Source organism: Ranitomeya variabilis, chromosome 4 (assembly GCF_051348905.1).
Source record: "Ranitomeya variabilis isolate aRanVar5 chromosome 4, aRanVar5.hap1, whole genome shotgun sequence".
NCBI classification, from domain to species: domain Eukaryota; kingdom Metazoa; phylum Chordata; class Amphibia; order Anura; family Dendrobatidae; genus Ranitomeya; species Ranitomeya variabilis.
Window position 1 is genome coordinate 591016286 of NC_135235.1, and position 19226 is coordinate 591035511.

At 41.8% G+C, this 19226-nt stretch overlaps 1 protein-coding gene across 1 annotated transcript in view; it reads left to right on the top strand.

The window, feature by feature from the left end:
- CBLN4 (cerebellin 4 precursor) overlaps positions 1 to 14865 on the top strand; it is a 72725-nt gene extending 57860 nt beyond the window's left edge. The window contains exon 3 of the mRNA XM_077253170.1: positions 14111 to 14865. Within this exon, the coding sequence (XP_077109285.1) occupies positions 14111 to 14308 (198 nt within the window). The 3' untranslated portion in view covers positions 14309 to 14865. The remainder of the gene's footprint in view (positions 1 to 14110) is intronic.
- Positions 14866 to 19226: the final 4361 nt, after the last annotated feature.

Genomic DNA, 19226 nt, shown 5'->3' on the forward strand with positions numbered 1-19226 from the left:
AGCGGCGGCTGCTGTGCTGTGGCGGCTCCTCTTCTGCAGTGTGGGGCCTCTGGTGCTGTGGGGCAGTGGCGGCGGCGTATCTTCATGCAGTCGGGGCTCCTCCGGCATCTCAGCCTGGAAGCCCCGCCGGCAACTCCATCGGTACAATGCGGTCAGGTGGCCTCCGGGAAAATGGCCGCTGCTCAGATTCAGATCTCGTCCCGAGATCTCGGGAGACGAGATCTGAATCTGAGCAGCGGCCATTTTCCCGGAGGCAGCTCAATAGGTGCGATGCGGTGGCCCGGCCGCTGGGGGCTGTGCATGCTCAGATTCAGATCTCGTCCCGAAATCTCGGGACACGAGATCTGAATCTAAGCAGCGGCCATTTTCCCGGAGGCCAGCGCATTACACCGATGGAGTTGCCGGCGGGGCTTCTAGGCTTTGAGATGCCGGAGGAGCCCCGACTGCATGAAGATACGCCACCGCCGCCACCGCCCCACAGCACCAGAGGCCCCACACTGCAGAAGAGGAGCCGCCACAGCACAGCACAGCAGCCGCCGCTCCCAGCACAGAGACCCCACGCTGCAGCGCTATGATAAGGTAATGGGGGATACTCACTTTCCTGTGAGACGCCCCCTCGTCGTCATCAGGATCACTCCCCCCCCCACCCACCATATACACCCGGCGTACAAGGCGATTCCCGGCGTACAAGACGACCCCCGACTTTTAAGAAGATTTTCAGGGGTTAAAAAGTCGTCTTGTACGCCGGAAAATATGGTAAATTTTTGCAGTTGAGTTTTATTATAATTTTTGCACCATTTAGCTTTTAGAGGATCTTTGTTTCCAAGCACATTCAACTTTGATGTGGTCTGTGGTTATAAATCAGCTTGAGAAAGTCAGATGAAAAAGCTACAAACTCTCCTATTGCACCTTCAGAACAAGCTCATTGATGGATACACAGTTAACTCATTCTGCAGCCAACAATATACATTGTAAAACATAAGGCAAACTACTACAATGTAATGGCTTATTCACACGTCTAATTTTCACGTACAAGTGCTATGTCTGCTTTTCACAGGTAGTACTCATACCTGTATTAGTCTATGGGGCTGTGTGCATGTTCAATTTTTTTGAAAGAACTGAGGGGTCTGTAGAAAATATCAATGATATGTCCAATTTTTACCCAAGGGTCAAATCAAGATCAGCAATACAAATCTATGGGTTCGTGAAAAAATCGGGCCACTCTCAGGTGACATTGGGTGTCAGAATGAAGGTGGAGAAAGTGTTTTTTTAAATTTCTCCACTTACGAGAAAAATGGATGAAACTCGGACTACACTGTGATCATAGTGTTATTATAATAATAGGTCAGTATTTTTCATACGTGGAAAAATCGGATTTGTGAATAAGCCCTAAACCCAATTGCCAAAATGATTTTTAGCCCTAAATACAGGTATTTAAGTAAAAAAAAGAAAATTGTCCCCAGAGGTGGACAGCCCCTTAAAGACTTGTGCTTCGCCATGTCTTCTGCACACCATTGCTCACTTTGCTGAGAGCAGCATGATTTGGGGGCAGAAACTAGAGATGGGCGAACCTGAACAGTAATGTTTGCCATCCGTACTGTACTGTTTGGGTTCAGCTGCCCGAACATCCAGTGTTAGCTGGACTCCCTGGCACAAGACACCTAGTCCTCTAGTTATAATCTCCGGCTGATAAAACACTGATTGTGTTGAAACTACAGCAAGGGATTGAGCAAGTTACCTGTCCCTGGAATCAGGCTCTCTGCCCCTACATTGTGCTGCCATTAGTTTTAATAGGAAAAACCTGCTGACAGATTATATTCTATAGATCTTTGATGACTGCTTCTCATAATTATGGCAGTTCCAGAGATCATTTTTAATTGGCAAATGAAACAAGTATAAAAAAAAATTGCATGGATTGGAAACCTATTTTTTCACTTTAGCGCTAGTCTCTTCATTCTAGTTTACACCTAACCAGAAACCACTATATTGACTTGTCAAGGTCAAGTCTGGACCTTGAAATAAAGAAGTCATTCGAAGTGGTGGTGAAACATGTTCAAGATTTCAAAACAAGTCTAGTTGACAATGAGTTTGACGCTCATTGTCAATTAGACTTGTTTTAAATCTTGAACACTGGGAATAATATGATTTACATGAGAATTTTTCTCGGTGATCTGCTGTCAAGACACTGAGCTTGAACTCCGGTGACCTCATCACTGACTTTTTCCCACGTTCCTGAGGTCACCGCAGTTCAGGCCGGCTGGGAACACTGCCTAAGTGACGTCACTGAAGCTGCGCTTGCAGCATCTCATTCCCCAGTGGTTCTCAGCCTGAACGGTCGCATCTTGGCACCGTCCAGGCTGAAAACTAATTATCCCCCAGACATGGATTACAGCGTGGGACAGAAAGATAGACAAATATGGTATATTGTTGTTTTATTATTTTATTTTTATTACAGGAGATCGAGGGCTTCAGTGGAATTAGGCGAGGTCGTAAGTGTGGTTTAATTGAGAATATTAAAGGAGTCTGTGTCATTTTTTCAATTAAAGGACTTTATTCTGGCTGTGTCTTTATTTAACCCCTTCATGACCCAGCCTATTTTGACATTAATGACCTGGCCGTTTTTTGCAATTCTGACCAGTGTCCCTTTATGAGGTAATAACTCAGGAACGCTTCAACGGATCTTAGCGGTTCTGAGAGTGTTTTATCGTGACATATTGGGCTTCATTTTAGTGGTAAATTTAGGTCGATAAACGCAAAAATTATTTGTGAAAAAAATGGAAATTTGGCGAAAATTTTGAAAATTTTGCAATTTTCAAATTTTGAATTTTTATTCTGTTAAACGAGAGAGTTATGTGACACAAAATAGTTAACAAATAACATTACCCACATGTCTACTTTACATCAGCACAATTTTGGATACAAATTTTTTTTTTGCTAGGAAGTTATAAGGGTTAAAATTTGACCAGCGATTTCTCATTTTTACAACGAAATTTACAAAACCATTTTTTTTAGGGACCACCTCACATTTGAAGTCAGTTTGAAGGGTCTATATGGCTGAAAATACCCAAAAGTGACACCATTCTAAAAACTGCACCACTCAAGGTACTCAAAACCACATTCAAGAAGTTTATTAACCCTTCAGGTGCTTCACAGCAGCAGAAGCAACATGGAAGGAAAAAATGAACATTTACCTTTTTAGTCACAAAAATGATCTTTTAGCAACAATTTTTTTATTTTCCCAAGGGTAAAAAGAGAAACTGGACCCCAAAAGTTATTGTACAATTTGTTCTGAGTACGCCGATACCCCATATGTGGAGGGGAACCATTGTTTGGGCGCACAACAGGGCTCGGAAGGGAAGGAGCGCCATTTGACTATTTCAATGAAAAATTGGTTCCAATCTTTAACGGACACCATGTCGCGTTTGGAGAGCCCCTGTGTGCCTAAACATTGGAGCTCCCCCACAAGTGACCCCATTTTGGAAACTAGACCCCCCAAGGAACTTATCTAGATGCATAGTGAGCACTTTGAACCCCAAGGTGCTTCACAAATTGATCCGTAACAATGAAAAAGTACTTTTTTTTCACAAAAAATTTATTTTAGCCTCAATTTTTTTCATTTTCACATGGGCAACAGGATAAAGTGGATCCTAAAATGTGTTGGGCAATTTCTCCTGAGTACAACGATACCTCATATGTGGTCACAAACCACTGTTTGTGCACACGGCAAGGCTCGGAAGGGAAAGAGCGCCATTTGACTTTTGAATGAAAAATTAGCTCCAATCGTTAGCGGACACCATGGAGAGCCCCTGTGTGCCTAAACATTGGAGCTCCCCCACATGTGACCCCATTTTGGAAACTAGACCCCCCCAAGGAACTTATCTAGATGCATAGTGAGCATTTTGAACCCCAAGGTGCTTCACAAATTGATCCGTAAAAATTAAAAATGAAAAAGTACTTTTTTTTCACAAAAATTTTTTTTAGCCTCGATTTGTTCATTTTCACATGGGCAACAGGATAAAATGGATCCTAAAATTTATTTGGCAATTTCTCCTGAGTACACTGATACCTCACATGTGGGGGTAAACCACTGTTCGGGCACACGGCAGGGCTCGGAAGGGAAGGAGCGCCATTTGACTTTTTGAATGAAAAATTGGCTCCAATCGTTAGCGGACACCATGTATCGTTTGGAGAGCCCCTGTGTGCCTAAACATTGGAGCTCCCCCACATGTGACCCCATTTTGGAAACTAGACCTCCCATGGAACTAATCTAGATGTGCGGTGACCACTTTGAACCCCCAAGTGCTTCACAGAAGTTTATAACGCAGAGCCTTGAAAATAAAAAATCATTTTTCTTTCCTCAAAAATTATTTTTTAGCCCGCAATTTTTTATTTTCACAAGAGTAACAGAAGAAATTGGACCCGAAAAGTTGTTGACCAGTTTGTCCTGAGTACGCTGATACCCCATATGTGGGGGGGAACCACTGTTTGGGCACACGTCGGGGCTTGGAAGGGAAGTAGTGACGTTTTGGAATGCAGACTTTGATGGAATGGTCTGCGGGCATCATGTTACGTTTGCAGAGACCCTGATGTGCCTAAACAGTAGAAACCCCCACAAGTGACCCCATTTTGGAAACTAGACCCCCCAAGGAACTTATCTAGATATGTGGTGAGCACTTTGAACCCCCAAGTGCTTCACAGAAGTTTACAACGCAGAGCCGTGAAAATAAAAAAATCATTTTTCTTTCCTCAAAAATGATGTTTTAGCAAGCAATTTTTTATTTTCACAAGGGTAACAGGGGAAATTGTACCCCAATAGTTGTTGCCCAGTTTGTCCTGAGTACACTCATACCCCATATGTGGGGGTAAACCACTGTTTGGGCACAAGTCGGGCTCGGAAGGGAAGTAGGGACGTTTTGAAATGCAGACTTTGATGGAGTGGTCTGCGGGCATCACGTTGCATTTGCAGAGCCCCTGATGTGCCTAAACAGTAGAAACCCCCCACAAGTGACCCCATTTTGGAAACTAGACCCCGCAAGGAACTTATCTAGATGTGTGGTGAGCACTTTGAACCCCCAAGTGCTTCACAGAAGTTTATAACGCAGAGCCGTGAAAATAAAAAATAATTTTTCATTCCTCTAAAATTATGTTTTAGCAAGCAATTTTTTATTTTCGCAAGGGTAACAGGAGACATTGGACCACAATAATTGTTGCCCAGTTTGTCCTGAGTATGCTGGTACCCCATATGTGGGGGTAAACCACTGTTTGGGCGCACGTCGGGGCTCGGAAGGGAGGGAACACCATTTGACTTTTTGAACGCAAGATTGGCTGGAATCAATGGTGGCGCCATGTTGCGTTTGGAGACCCCTGATGTGCCTAAACAGTGGAAACCCCTCAATTCTAACTCCAACACTAACCCCAACACACCCCAAACCCTAATCCCAACTCTAGATATAACCCTAACCCCAACACACCCCTAACCACAACCCTAACCCCAACACACCCCTAACCCTAATCCCAACCCTAACCCTAATCCCAACCCTAACCACAACCCTAACCACAAGCCTAATCTTAACCCTATTTCCAACCCTAGCCCTAATTCCAACCCTAACTCTAATTCCAACCCTAACCCTAAGGCTATGTGCCTACATTGCGGATTCGTGTGAGATTTTTCCGCACCATTTTTGAAAAATCCGCAGGTAAAAGGCACTGCGTTTTACCTGTGGATTTACCGCGGATTTCCAGTGTTTTTTTGTGCGGATTTCACCTGCGGATTCCTATTGAGGAACAGGTGTAAAACGGAATCCGCACAAAGAATTGACATGCTGCAGAAAATACAGCACAGCGTTTCCGCGCAGTATTTTCCGCACCATGGGCACAGCGGATTTGGTTTTCCATAGGTTTACATGGTACTGTAAACCTGATGGAAAACTGCTACGAATCCGCAGCGGCCAATCCACTGCGGATCCGCAGCCAATCCGCACCATGTGTGCACATAGCCTAATCTAACCCTAACTCTAGTTCTAACCCTAATTCTAACCCTAGCCCTAACCCTAGCCCTAACCCTAGCCCTAACCCTAACCCTAACCCTATCCCTAGTGGGGGAAGAAAAAAAAATATTTTCTTTATTTTATTATTGTCCCTACCTATGGGGGTGATAAAGGGGGGGTTCATTTACTATTTTTTTAATTTTGATCACTGTGATAGGTTTTATCACAGTGATCAAAATGTACCTGGAACGAATCTGCCGGCTGGCAGATTCGGCGGGCGCACTGCGTATGCGCCCGCCATTTTGGAAGATGGCGGCGCCCATGAAGAAGACGGACGGACACCGCGAGGCTCGGTAAGTATGAGGGGGGGAGATCGGAGCACGGGGGGGATCGGAGCACGGGGGGGTGGATCGAAGCACGGGGGAAGTGGACAGGAGGACGGGGGAGCGGACAGGAGGACGGAGGGGAGCAGACCACAGTATGGGGCAGAACGGAGGACTGGGGAGCAGATCGGTGGCGGTGGGGGGGGGCGATCAGAGTTTCTAGCCATGGCCGATGATATTGCAGCATCGGCCATGGCTGGATTGTAATATTTCACCATTTTCATAGGTGAAATATTACAAATCGCTCTGATTGGCTGTTTCACTTTCAACAGCCCATCAGAGCAATCATATCCCCGGGGGGGGTGAAGCCACCCCCCCTGGGCTGAAGTACCACTCCCCCTGTCCCTGCAGATCGGGTGAAATTGGAGTTAACCCTTTCACCCGATCTGCAGGGACGCGATCCCTCCATGACGCCACATAGGCGTCACAGGTCGGATTGGCACCGACTTTCATGACGCCTACGTGGCGTCACAGGTCGGGAAGAGGTTAACAAATAACTATAGGATTAGTAAAGGAGAGGTGTCTTATAGATGCCTCTCCATTACTAAGCCATGGGCTTGATGTCACCTGACAATACAAAGGTGACATCAACCCCACAAATATTAACCCCACTTGCCACCGCTACAGGGCAAGTGGGAAAAAGCTGAGCAAAGCGCCAGAATATGTGCATCTAATAGATGCACCTTTTCTGGGCAGCTGCGGGTTGCTGCTTTTAGGCTGGGGGGCCTATATCAATGGCCCCTTAGCAGCCTGAAAATACCAGCCCCCAGCTGTGAGCTTTAGCAAGGCTGGTTGTCAAAAATAGGGGGACCTCACGCCATGGGGTCCCCTCTATTCTTGATAACCAACCTTGCTGCAGCTGACAGCTGAGGGTTGCAGCCCCAGCTGTGAGTTTTGCCTAATTGGTTCAAGAAAATAGGGGGGAACCCATGTCGAGTTTTTCATTCATTTATTTTGTTATATCGCAGGCGGCACGGCAGCTGAGGAATACCCCTATCATCCGCTCCTGCTGTCACTGTTATTAGTGGCAGCAGTTGTTGGGGGTAAGAGTCTCAAAAGCCGCCACCTGCTCTCATCCTTTGGACTTTAACATAACTCTTATCATTCTCCTCTGCTCGTACCGATCGCCGGCAGAGCAGGGGAGAATGATGAGAGCCATCTTCAGCACCCGCCGCCGGGGAACAGTGCTTACTGTAGTGCTTCTTCCCCGGCGAATGTCCGTGTGGTCCTGATGCTGCACACAAGTGCAACACATGTGCCGCAAGTATTACACACACGGACACCATATCTCCAGCACCGTTTTTTCCGGTACTGGAAATAAACAGACGTGTGATGCCGGCCTAATATAAAGTACAGCCAGCACCTGTAAACCCTCTATGACAGAATATGTTTTAATTATTATTATTTATATACAGTAGCACCATTAATTCCATGGTGCTGTACATGAGAAAGTGTTACATAAAGAATTATAGATATCATTTATAGTAGACAAATTTACAATGACAGACTGGCACAGAGGGGAGAGGAATACTGCTATATACAGTTGTGTGAAAAGTGGTTGCCCCCTTCCTGATTTCCTATTCTTTTGCATGTTTATCACACTTAAATATGACACATCACCAAACAAATTTAAATATTAGACAAAGATAACACAAGTAAACACAAAATTAATTTGTAAATGAAGGACTTTATTATTAAGGGAAAAAAATCAAAACCTACAGGTCCTTGTGTGAAAAAGTGATTCCTTTCTAAACCTAATAGCTGATTGAGCCACCGGTAGCAGCAACAACTGCAATCAAGTGTTTGCGATAATTAGCAATGAGTCTTTTACAACGCTCTGGAGGAATTTTGGCCCACTCATCATTGCAGAATTGTGGTATTTCAGCCACATTGGAAGGTTTACGAGCATGAAACGCCTTTGTAAGGTCATGCCACAGCATCTCAATCAAATTAATGTCATAACTTTGACTAGGTCACTCCAAAGTCTTAATTTTGCTTTTCTTAAGCCATTCAGAGGTGGACTTGCTGGTGTGTTTTGGATCATTGTTCTGCTGCATAACCCAAATGCACTTCAGCTTGAGGACATGAACAGATGGCCGGATATTCTCTTTCAGGATTGTTTGGTAGACAGCAGAATTCATGGTTCCATTTACCATAGCAAATCTTCCAGGTAGTGAACCAGCAATACAGCTCCAGACCATCACACTACCACCACCTTATTTTACTGTTCATATGATGTTCCTTTTCTGAAATGCTGTGCTACTTCTACGCCAGATGTAATGGGACACAAATCTTCCAAAAAGTTCAACTTTTGTCTTGCAGTCCACAACAAAAGTCTTGGGGATCATCGAGATGTTTTCTGGCAAAACTGAGATGAGCCTTTATGTTCTTATTGCTTAGCAGTAGTTTTCATCTTGGAACTTTGCATGCAGGCCATTCTTTGCCCAGTCTCTTTCTTGTGGTTGAGCTATGAACACTGACCTTAACTGAGGCAACCTCTTGGATGAGTTGTCGCTGTACTCTTGGGGTAATTTAGGTCAGCCGGCCACTCCTGGGAAGGTTCACCACTGTTCCATGTTTTTGCCATTTGTGGATAATGGCTCTCACTGTGCTTTGCTGGAGTCCCAAAGGAGAAATAGCTTTATAACCTTTTCCAGACTGATAGATTCTCAATTACTTTGTTTCTCATTTGTTTCAGAATTTCTTTGGATCGCGGCATGATGTCTAGCTTTGGAGGTTCTTTTGGTCTACTTCATTTTGTCAGACAGGTCTTATTTAAGTGATTTCTTGATTGAGAACAGGTGTGGCAGTAATCAGGTCTGCGTGTGGCTAGGGAATTTGAACTCAGCTTCCCAAAGATGTGATAAATCACTTTTTCACACGGGGCCCTGTAGGTTTGGATTTTTTTTTCCCTTAGTAATAAAAACCGTAATTTAAAAACGGCATTTTGTGCTCACTTGTGTTATGTTTGTGTAATATGTAAATTTGTTTGGTGATCTGAAACGTTTAAGTGTGACAAGCATGCAAAAGAATAGGAAATCAGGAAGGGGCAAACACTTTTTCACACAACTGTATATGTCGCCAATCCACTCTACAAGGCACAAAAAAGACATTTTATTATACTGGGCCAGGTCTGGTCCGATAGGCATCTCTTTTCTTGATCTGGTGCCTTCTCTCTTTTTACAATTGCTGTTCTTCCCTGCTTCATGTGGTAATCTACACAGAGTCCCCCATCGCGCTCCTGTACAGATGCACTTCTCTCTGCCCTACCATGGGCAAAGCAAAATAATGTAGTGCCAGAGTAATCCTCAGGGAGATCTATGTCCGGCCCATAGATCTTAATAGCTCATTTACGTATAAGAAAAATGTGGATTTCTCTGGAATAAGACATCGGATCACAGATATCAAGGTATCATTTTATTCAGCTTCCTATGACCTACATGCCCATATAGATGTCTTAGTAGGGTTGATCCTTCTGACAAATTCCTTTTAAGAAAGTGAGTCAATACACAATAGTACAATACTACAAAGGGATGTATTTTTTCTGGTGGGGGTGTTTTTTTTTCATCTTTATAGGTTGTTCTTATTTTCTTTTATCCCTTCTGTTAAATCTTCTACTCTTTTGATTCCGACTCTAATTACTTTTTTAGCCGCTATTCCTTATCTATGTCGATTGCAGTGCACATTATGCGTCATCCCCAGGATAATTGCCTCTTTTATTGTCCAATAATTATAATTATTTCAAAATGGCTTTGACACAATCTGTAAAGTTAATTGAAAAATCTGAGATTGCACATGCCGTATTGCAGCGATGGAACATTCTACCAACGCATTATAACATAAGTGAAAAGAATAATTACAATGACAGTGACCGTCAAAGTCAATCACACAGGAGCCACAATGAACCCAAGGAATCACACACTTTAAGCAGGTCAGAGACTTGTTGAGTTTACAGTTTTCAAAATGCTACAATTTAATCCAATAAAAGAAAAAATATAGAATTTTATAATTTTTACTTTTTTATTTTCTATAGTTTGCATAGGGTTACTACAGTAAAAACTGCATAGTCTGATCCTGCTGTCATCTGCCCTACATATTCTTGAAAATCCAAAGAGTTCTTCTGTAATCACGGAGACTCATAGGACTGGTTAGGCGCTGCATGCACAAAATGGATGGAGTTGCTTTTTTTTTTTAATAGGGCTTGGGAATAAGGGAAAGTGCAAGGGTACATATTTTCATTTGCAAAACTACTATAGGGAGAATATATTTATTCAGGCTGGATTATCGGATAAAGTGGATGCAGGAAATCCAAGGAAGGTTTGTGACTCCTAGTTATGACAAATTACCTGTAGGTCATATCTCCCACCGCTGCTGGGGATTGCTAATATACATGGCAGAGTCGGTATAAGTGCCAGCAGTGTGGATATACAATATATGCTCGCTCCCTGTGTATATAGAACTTTATGTATAAGGGAGCAGTCCGTGTCTACATAACCCTCTCATTAAAATATCCAAGGCAAACAATGAGCTCTTCACCAGATTTAATGATAATTTATTGCAGGATTGACATTTTGGTCCTTGGATCAAACCTCTCCCTGGAGAATCCTGCATGAAATTAGCGCAATAGTTAAGTCCTTTATTAAGTCTATGCAAATAAATATAGAACAGGTAGAAGGAGAGATATCAAGCTCAAGCTCATTGTTCTTTTTCATTCATTTCTTTTAATTAAAAGGGTTCCATTTTTTTCCACATCTTTTCCTCTAAATAACTTGTCCTATAGATCGGTGGGTATCCAGGTCCTGAGACCCACAATGATTGCTTAAAGATCTGCTCTGTAGCACTCTATTTAGCAGGGAGAAGAACTGAGCTCCTACATGAGCATGCTGACACGTCGGACTATGGGCTCAGTACTTATCCTATTTTTTAATGGTTTCCCTCAATACATACCTTTTTTTTTAAATTTGTTTTTCATTATTTTTTCATCAGTTTTTCCATTACTGATCCAAATAGATTGGATACCTAATTCATAAAATGCTATCACATTTTCCAGCTGTGTTCTTGGATCATGTTTATTGCTAACAGAATGTGATGTTTATTTGTATGCAGCCCCCCTGAGTCTGCACTTTGTAGGACCACCTACCACCTTTCGCTGCAATTACTGATGCAAGTCTTTTGGGTTATGTACCGTATATACTCGAGTATAAGCCGACCCCCCTAATTTTGCCACAAAAAAACTGGGAAAACTTAATGACTCGAGTATAAGCCTAGGGTGGAAAATGCAGCAGCTACCGGTAAATGTCAAAAATAAAAATTGATAACAATAAAAGTAAAATTAATTGAGACATCAGTAGTTTAAGTGTTTTTGAATATCCATATTTAATCAGGAGCCCCATATATTGCTCCATCCAGTTCATGATGGGCCCCATAAGATGCTCCATACAAAACACGCCCCATATAATGCTCCATATTAAAATATGCCCCATATAATGCTGCACAAAGGCAAATAATGGCCCCATAAGATGCTCCACATATTATGGCCCAATAAGATGCTCCGCACATTATGCCCCATAAGATGCTCCACACATTATACCCCATGAGATGCTCCACACATTATGCCCCATAAGATGCTCCACACATTATACCCCATGAGATGCTCCACACATTATGGGCCCATAAGATGCTCCATACATTGAGGCCCCATTAGATGCTCCATACATTGTGGCCCCATGAGATGCTCCACACATTGTGGCCCTATACGATGCTCCACACATTATGGCCCCATGAGATGCTCCACACATTATGGCCCCATGAGATGCTCCACACATTATGGCCCCATACGATGCTCCACACATTTGCCCCATTTGCTGTTGCTGCAATTAAAATAAAAAAAATCACATACTCACCTCTTCGCTCAGGCCCCCGGCACCAGCGATAGTCACCTTCCTCGTTCCACGCGCCGCTCTGTCTTCCATCCTCTGCACTGACTGTTCAGGCAGAGGGCAGCGTGCACAGTAATTGCGTCATCGCGCCCTCTGACCTGAACAGTCACAGCCAGAGGACGGAAGACAGAACGGCGTGCAGCGGTGGAACGAGGAAGGAGACTATCGCGCAATGCTCACCTCCCCCGATATACTCACTTGCTCCCGGCGCGGTCCCTGGCAGCGTCTCACTGTCAGATGGTCTCCGGAAGCCGGCGGTATCTTCCTGTGTTCAGCGGTCACGTACCGCTCATTACAGTAATGAATATGCATGCATATTCATTACTTTAATGAGCGGTACCAGGTGACCGCTGAACACAGGAAGAGCTGCCCGGAGACCATGGGATATGCAGGGACAGCGCCAGGAGCAGGTAAGTATGTCACCGCACCGATCCCCCTCACCCGCCGACCCCCCCCGCTGACACTGACTCGAGTATAAGCCGAGAGGGTCACTTTCAGCCCAAAAAAGTGGTCTGAAAATCTCGTCTTATACTCGAGTATATACGGTATGTTTCTATCAGCTTTGAACATCTAGAGCTCGTCAGTGCAGAGTATGAGATCTGATTTGGCTAGGTGATAGGCTCTGGACTGAGTCTCTTATTTTCTGAAGAGGCAATTTGCATATTTAATTTCCCAGAGGAGCCCTTCATGGTGAATACGTCTACTTACATTGGCATGCCAAGGCCGGTATGTCACTCTCCACAAAAACAAACATTACCCCTTCGACGATTGCACTTCATCTATCTTCCTATCAACTCTGAGCAGCTTTCCGGTCCCTGCTGAAGAAAACCATCCCCACAGCATAATGCCACCACCATGTGTAATGGTGGGAATTGTGTTTTTAGAGTAATGTGCAATGTTAGATTTCCATCACACATAGTTTTTGAATTTAGAATAAAAAGTTTTACTTTGGTCTCATCTGACCAGAGCACCTTCTTCTACATGCTAGCTATGTCTCCTACATGGATTTTGGAAACTGCAAACAGGATTTTTTATAGTTTGCTTTCAAAAATCGCTTTCTTACTACCACACTTCCATGAAGGTCAGATTCGTGGAGTATAAGACTAATAGTTGTCCTGTGCACAGATTCTCCCACGTGAACAGTGGATTTCTACAGCTCCTCCAGAGTGACCATGGGCCTCTTGGCTGCTTCTCTAATTAGTGCTTTCCTTGCTTGGCATGTCAGTTTAGGTGGACGGACATGTCTTAGCAGGTTTGCAGTTGCCCTTCCATTTTTGGAAGATGGATTGAATAGTGCTCTATGAGATTTTCAGAGCTTGGGCTATTTTTTTCATAACCTAACCCTGCTTTACTTTTCTCCACAACTTTACCTCATCTGTTTTGTGTGTTCCTTAGATTTGATTATACTATTTGATCCCAAATGTTCTCAAACAAACCTCTGAGGTCTTCACATAATAGCTTAAGTTGTACCGAGAATAAATTATACATTCAGTTTACTAATTATGAGACTTTGGTAGGCAACGGTTCACTCAGGATTTTATTTAGGGGTATCAGACTACAGGGGGCTCAGTACAAATGCATGTCAAAATTTTCAGAGTTATATTTTTTAAATATTTAGAAAACCATGTATAATTTCCTTTACACTTCACAAATACCTGCTACATTAACTTTTTTTCTTTATTGTATATTGTTACAGTGAGCTACATTTAGTAAAAGTCACAGAATTCGACTGACTGAAGTGACAACTGAAATGTATTTTTGCTGTCTTTTCTTTATCTAATTGGTGCCTCTTCTTCTTCAGGTTAATCTGATGCTTAACGGGAAGCCGGTCATATCAGCTTTTGCTGGGGACAAAGATGTCACTCGTGAGGCAGCTACCAATGGAGTTCTCCTGTATTTGGATAAAGAAGACAAAGTTTACTTAAAACTAGAGAAAGGCAACCTGGTTGGGGGCTGGCAGTACTCCACCTTCTCTGGCTTCTTGGTGTTCCCTCTGTGACGTGCGTGACAATCACTCTGGTGCTGGAGACTGGACAATCCCTTCACCTATGTAATTCGAAGATCATTCTTGTCATCGATGGATTAGTGTCTCTCGACTGACTTCTCATGGTGGAATTTGGAGTCGAATTCTAGAAACATTTCAAAGAAAATGTATTGTGTGTTTGCAGTATATCTGGAGTCCATCAGACAATGAATATATATGCCTAATGTTACAATTCTAAAGCTGCCTGCAAGTTATATTTAATGAAAGGAACTTTTTTTTGCCTAAAACGGGAAAAAATGTCATGGGCCAATACGATGAGGACAATGGAGGTTAATTTAGTTATTTTTTTGTTGCAGACTGCAATTGCAAACAGTCCTATCACTGAAACAAAGTCTAAAAGTCTAAAATTACTTCACCAATGTTGTAAACTATATGGACGATCACAAACTGACATTTTGATGTAATCTTGTGAATGTGAAAAGCTAACCAAGTGGTTTGGAGGTAAAGGGGAAGTATCAATGGTTGTTGAGTTTTTTTGTTCTCTTAAAGGAAACCTATAGACTTGCCTTTCACATAGTATTCCTGTTTGTCACTTATTTTCCCACTGTGTGTCCTGTATTGATTGTTGCAGTGTCAATATCAGACACGTGGAGATGAGAAAACACAAACTTTGAAGTTCGGGGTTCATACTGGACGCATAGTGAACCCTGACCACGGCCTTCTCCCAAAAGTCCGTTTTAATGGTCGCAGTTCTGGGCATAGTTCGGGAAGACAAAGCTATAGATAGTGAGAGAGAGAGAAAGAAAATGTCCCTTCTCTGAAGTTTGGGTCTCCGTACATTTCAATGGGGTTCGGGGTCATGTTCAAGTTTGGGTAAAGTTCTGGTACCCGAATTGAACTTTGGACATAATAAAGTTAATTTGGGTACCAGAACCCGCGCTTCCATGGGTCTGATCATCCCTATCAGGCAGTCCCATCCCCATTGCTGGGGATGGGCTCAGTGTATTACTCTGTGGTGATTTAAGAATGGCTTTTTCAGAAAAATGACCCCAAATTTGGACGTTAGATATTACATAACTAGATGGTATCCACCATAATTACAGGGTATGCCCACCTTTGTAATTTTTTTTTGTTTGCTCCAGTATACAACAATTTAAATATCAGCTGACTTTGCAGTTTTCAAATAGATTTACTTATTAAGCTCATACCCTCTTGTGTATGCAGCTCATGCACAGAATTGTCTCTTTGGCTTCATGTTGCACATAAACCCTATGTTAGTCTGATACTGTAGTGAAATATATTGCTAGCTTCTTCCTGAACACTGTAGAGGCGTCTGTGATTAGTGCATGTCAGTATTATTCACACACAGCTTGTTATACATCGTCAAAAAAAATTCTAATTTGCCTTTTTGCACAACAAATTCAGTGTGAAGTTAAGAGAAAAGACAAACAATGAGTAGAGCAATGAGAAAAATAAGCGGGAGGAGACAGCTTTTCAAGTAATGCAATTGATCTTTGAACTTGCAGATCCACAAACAGCTTATCAGAGAAAGTTGTTAACTCAAATGTCCCCGAGCAATATGTCAGAGAAAGCTCTAAACTTGCAGGTCTGCAAGACACTTTTCAGAGAAATCTCTGAACTTGCAGAACCACAAACTGCTTGTCAGAGAAAGCTCTGAACTTGCAGAACCACAAACTGCTTGTCAGAGAAAGCTCTGAACTTGCAGATCCAAAGGCTGATTCTCAGAGAAAGCTCTAAACTTACTAATACACAAACAGTATGTCAGAGAAAGCTCTGAACTGGGAGCTCCACATCTTCACTTCAGGCAACACTCTGAACTTGTTAATCCACAAGCAGTATGTGATAGAAAGATGTGAACTTGCTGCCCAAAAGTCACATGTTAGAGAAAGCTCTGAACTCGCAGTTCCACAAGCCATATGTTAGAGAAACCTCTAAACTTGCAGCTCCTAAAGCAGCAAGTCAGAAAAAGCTCTTAACATGCAGCACCAAAGCAGCATGTCAGAGAAAGCTCTAAACTTGCAGTCCCACAAGCTGCTTGTCACAGAAAGCTATGAACTTTCGGCTCCAAAAGCTGTGAATTTGCAATTCCACAAGCCGCTTGTCAGAGCAAGCTCTAAACCTGCAGCTCCACAAGTCAGAGAAAGTTCTGAATTTGCTAATCCACAAGCAGCATGTCAGAGAAAGCACTGAACTTGCAGCTTCACAAACTGCATGTCAGACAAAGCTCTGATCTTGCTAATCCACAAGCAGTATGTCACAAAAAGCTCTGAACTTGCAGGTCCTCAAGCAGCATTTCAGAGAAAACAATCTAGAAAATATAAAAAACAAATCTGAAGTCAGCCACCAGCAGAAGTGTTTGCACCTCACCGGATATAAGTAAAATTTTCCAAAACTTTAACGGTGCACATAATATTTAAGTCCATCTTTTCATATGGACTCTACAAACTATCTCTTCTATTTACAAGCTTTGAAAGAAGAATAATACATATTACTGTGAGTTAAAAGAATACATGATATCCCCCTTTAATCTCCCTACCACTTCTTTAGTATAATAATTAAAACATAAGTTTAAAAAGTTTTTGCAAGGTGTTCATACGCAGCATGCTCCAACAATAAAGCAAATAGATCATAACAATGACAAGAAAATGCTTATTCAACATTCAAGTCATTCATCTTGTCGAGCTCTGCAAAAAGCAGCTTTGCCCTGCAGGATGGCTCAATCTTACTGCTCAAGTTTAATTAGCATGATTGATCATATGCACTTTATTAGAAACCTGGGGATAGTTTTTCTACCAACGGAATCACTTTTATCAGCCCGGGAAGAGGATCTTCTTTTATTTATATATTTTAATTAAATATTGTATCTCATTTATCAATTGCACATAACTTATCAGTTGATGCCTTAAAAGTGATGAAATGATATAGTAAATGATGAAAAAAAAAGAAAAATTGAAAATATTCTTCATGAGTCGTAGAGACATCAGTCAGTAGTGAGTCTATTTGTAGAGTAGAAGTCAATAGATATATGGTTACTTCTCAGTGTCATGATGATATATAATAACCTGTTACAGAAATTTTGACCTTTGAGAGTTTTGAAAAAAAATATAAAAAATGGACCCAAGTGGAATAATAATTGTAGTTTAAAGACAAAGTTTTCTGATGGTTGACAGGAAAAGGGTAATTGTTCCAAGCTGAGTTTCAGAATTATCAAAGTATTTTCAGGCAGAAAAGGAAACATTAAATTTAGAAGAGTTGGATATTTTTGGAGATGTTTTCTCCTAAATTATTGGTTTTAATCAATATTTTTGATACATTCAATGAACACAAGAATAATGTCACATCCATGTAGCATATTCTGTTTGGAGATTTGGTTTGGTCAAATAAATGTGTTGCTGTTTTTACCAAAAGACAGGGTGTTTATTGTGGTCATCCAATTTGGGGTATAACATTACATAACATGACTCTAACACATTCAACTGCATTTTTATCTCACCTAAATGTATGTATTTTTGCTTCAATAAAGGTTTGTAATTGGGCTTCATTAGATATTTTGCCTTCTATATCCTCTGTGTTCCATTGTCTATTGTTGGTTGCAGAATGAGTTGAGAACTTGTCCGTGAGCTCATTTTAAGGGAAAGTCCACAACCCTTAGGGCAGGTGCAGACGATCGATTTTCAGTCTGAGTGCAATCCAACCAATCATAGGATTGCATTCGGATCAATGTTATTCTATAGGGCCGTGCACATGCCCAATTTTTGGAAAAAATCAATGCACTTCTGAATTTAATCTTCCCTTATATTTATTTTCTGAGTTCCTTTCAGCTGATTTACCACTACATGAAAGATGAGCTTAATTTTGTGGTCATAAATCAGCTAAGAGGACATCAGCAGGAATTATAAAGTCTCCCGTCAGAATGAACTGACTGATGGATATTCAACTAATTTATTCTGCAGTCAACAATAGACAGAGCAACAGTGAAGCTATAGACGGCAAATTATTTTAATGAAACTCAATTGCAAAAATGATTTTTTATAGCAAAAATAGGAATTTAAATAAAAATATTGCCCCTAAGGGTGTTCTCTAACTATATCTAACTATAGTTAGATAACTCTTAACTATATCTCTAACTATTTGTAAAGCAGAGGATCTATGTTTCATTTTTTGTCCCTCATTTATCAGGTGGCTAAAACCTTTATATGGAGTGGTTCACCCTTTTTTTCTAGTATAGGGTCTAAAAATTATATAAAATGTATGCTCAGTTACCACCTTGGTTCTCCATGGTCTTCTTATTGTTTATTCCTTATTCTTATTCAGTAGGAGATGGGCATGTGACCACTCATCCAGTCAATGACCCCAGCGTTTTCCAATGCACTTAGGGAATGCTGCAGATTTCACATGACCAACACTGCTGAAAGAGAAAGCTTGGAGACCTTGCGGTAGTGGCGGATGATTGGTAGGTGAGGATAGTTTTTTCTTATTTTTAGACCATACTGGCAAGTGTGTGAACCACCCTTTTAAGAAACAAATCCTCTCTTCTATGATATCACACATATTCCCTAAGATCATGGATTGAATGACGTCATCCACATCCAACAGCAGTTTATGTGCTTACTTATTATCCATTGTATGAGAACCACTATCTCAAAAAATCAGTAAACCGTCTAGCACAAATGTGTCTATCAAGAGCAAAAGTATCACCCCCCTCCATCAAATTACGAGGATTACTTATATCCAATGCAAGGAATGTTGGGAGGTAAATTAAGAAGACCACTGAGAAGGTTGAAAATTTTTATGAGGAGGTAATATTTCAACATTCCTACTTATACATTTACTTTCTTGAGTTGAATCAGTGACTGTCCATCACTAAGGACCATTATTTGACTAATTGCTGGGTAGATTTCAGTGGTAGAGT